Source organism: Borostomias antarcticus (assembly GCF_949987555.1).
Source record: "Borostomias antarcticus genome assembly, contig: scaffold_141, whole genome shotgun sequence".
NCBI lineage: Eukaryota > Metazoa > Chordata > Actinopteri > Stomiiformes > Stomiidae > Borostomias > Borostomias antarcticus.
In genome coordinates this window covers 115,279-117,295 of record NW_028176521.1, presented here as the reverse complement: position 1 = coordinate 117,295, position 2,017 = coordinate 115,279, and the positions used below count along the sequence as shown (strand labels likewise).

The 2,017-nt window shown below is 49.3% G+C and overlaps 1 protein-coding gene across 1 annotated transcript in view; it reads left to right on the top strand.

The window, feature by feature from the left end:
- LOC311328409 (uncharacterized protein) overlaps positions 1-2,017 on the top strand; it is a gene marked incomplete at both ends in the record, with an annotated part of 30,053 nt that overhangs the window by 21,032 nt on the left and 7,004 nt on the right. The window contains 2 exons of the mRNA XM_084462381.1: positions 1,502-1,579; positions 1,973-2,017. The exon at positions 1,973-2,017 is cut by the window's right edge and continues 9 nt beyond it. Of these exons, the coding sequence (XP_084318507.1) occupies positions 1,502-1,579; positions 1,973-2,017 (123 nt within the window). The remainder of the gene's footprint in view (positions 1-1,501; positions 1,580-1,972) is intronic.

The following is a 2,017-nucleotide window of genomic DNA, read 5'->3' as shown; positions in this document are numbered from 1 at the left end:
AATGGCCTATAAACCTTCAATAGACGAATTTTAGTGATGTATCTAAGATCGTCAAAATATAGCCTAGCAAAATATAACATTCTCTCTTTCCCTTTCAATATTCTCACAACACATTTTTTTTGATAATATGACCGATTATAAGATATCCAATGTAGGCCTATCCAAGCAATCGCATAGAGCCGGGCGTGGCCTAGAATGGCACGGCCTAGAATGGCGTGACCTAGAATGGCGCGGCCTAGAATGGCGCGGGTCTAGAATGGCACGGCCTAGAATGGCGTGACCTAGAATGACGCGGCCTGGAATGACGCAGGCCTAGAATGACGCGGCCTGGAATGGCGCGGCCTGGAATGGCGCGGCCTGGAATGGCGCAGGCCTAGAATGGTGCTGGCCTAGAATGACGCAGGCCTAGAATGACGCGGCCTAGAATGGCGCGGCCTGGAATGGTGCGGTCATAGAATGGCGTGGCCTAGAATGGCCTGGCCTGGAATGGCGCTGGCCTAGAATGGCGCGGCCTGGAATGGCGCGGCCTAGAATGGCTCAGCCTAGTCAACCGCAGGAAGAACTCGATGGTGGCAGTAGTCTGGCGCGGCTCCAGAATGGCGCGTCTTTGAGGGGGAGACCCTCTTGGTTTCACTCACTAAATCAAACATTCATTCACTTGAACACTCGCTGACTCATCTGTCCCTCCATCTTGTTTCTGCAGTATGAGGGAGTGTATGGGAGCCAAGGACAACAGGTGAGAATCCACCCGCTACTCTTGACTTACAAATACATGCTAAAGCTAGCCGTTTGATACATGATAAAGCCATTTGGTACATGATAAAGCCATTTGATACATGATAAAGCCATTTGATGGCGTGGCTGGTGTGGATCTCACCTGAGGAGTGACACGGTTATTATATTATATGTATTATGGATTATAATACCTTGTTCTGTTTGTATGAAGGGGGCAGAAGGTATTGCAGGAAGGCCTGGCTTCCCGGTATGTATTTACGACTCTAGAGAACTAGATATCTAGAGATACAATAAACTCTATAATGTTATTAATGCTAACGTGTCTAAATGACTCACTACAGGGGCCAGTGGGACCCAAGGGAGACCACGGAGAACCAGGACAGCCTGGCTATGCATCTAAGGTACAGTAGTGACCAGACTCTGTACTCATACATATACATGTGTGTAGTGTGGACCCACAGTAGACCCCTAGCCTAGCCTAGCCTAGCCTAACCTAGCCTAACCTAGCCTAATTTAGCCTAGCCTAGCCTAGCCTAGCCTAACTTAGCCTAGCCTAACCTAGCCTAGCCTAGCCTAACCTAGCCTAACTTAGCCTAACTTAGCCTAGCCTAGCCTAACTTAGCCTAACTTAGCCTAGCCTAGCCTAGCCTAGCCTAGCCTAACTTAGCCTAGCCTAGCCTAACTTAGCCTAACCTAGCCTAGCCTAGCCTAGCCTAGCCTAGCCTAGCCTAGCCCTGACACCCTATAGTTTCTGCTGTCTCCCCAGGGTGAGAAGGGGGAGCCTGGTGTGATCCTGGACCGGGATGGAAGACCACTCTACCTGGGAGGGGGGGCAGGAGAGCGGGTGAGAAAAACACCACACCCAGTTTTATAAAACACAGTGGAAACTAGCCATCCTTTAATTTATTTTATTACTTTTCATGTCTGTGTGTGTGTGTGTGTGTGTGTGTGTGTGTGTGTGTGTGTGTGTGTGTGTGTGTGTGTGTAGGGAGAGAATGGACCCCCGGGACCTATAGGACCACCTGTAAGTACATAATTTGATTGTTCAACCACGTTGTGTGTGTGTGTGTGTGTGTGTGTGTGTGTGTGTGTGTGTGTGTGTGTGTGTGTGTGTGTTGGTTTCCACCAGAGGCCTCCACGTTCCCTCTTGTTCTCCCTCTGTAGGGCGTGGCTGGTTCACCAGGTCATAAATATTCGTATGTTCTCCAATAGGCTTTCTTCTGTTCTGTGTCCGTAGGGTTCTGATGGCTATCATGGAATGAAAGGAGAGATAGGGATTCCT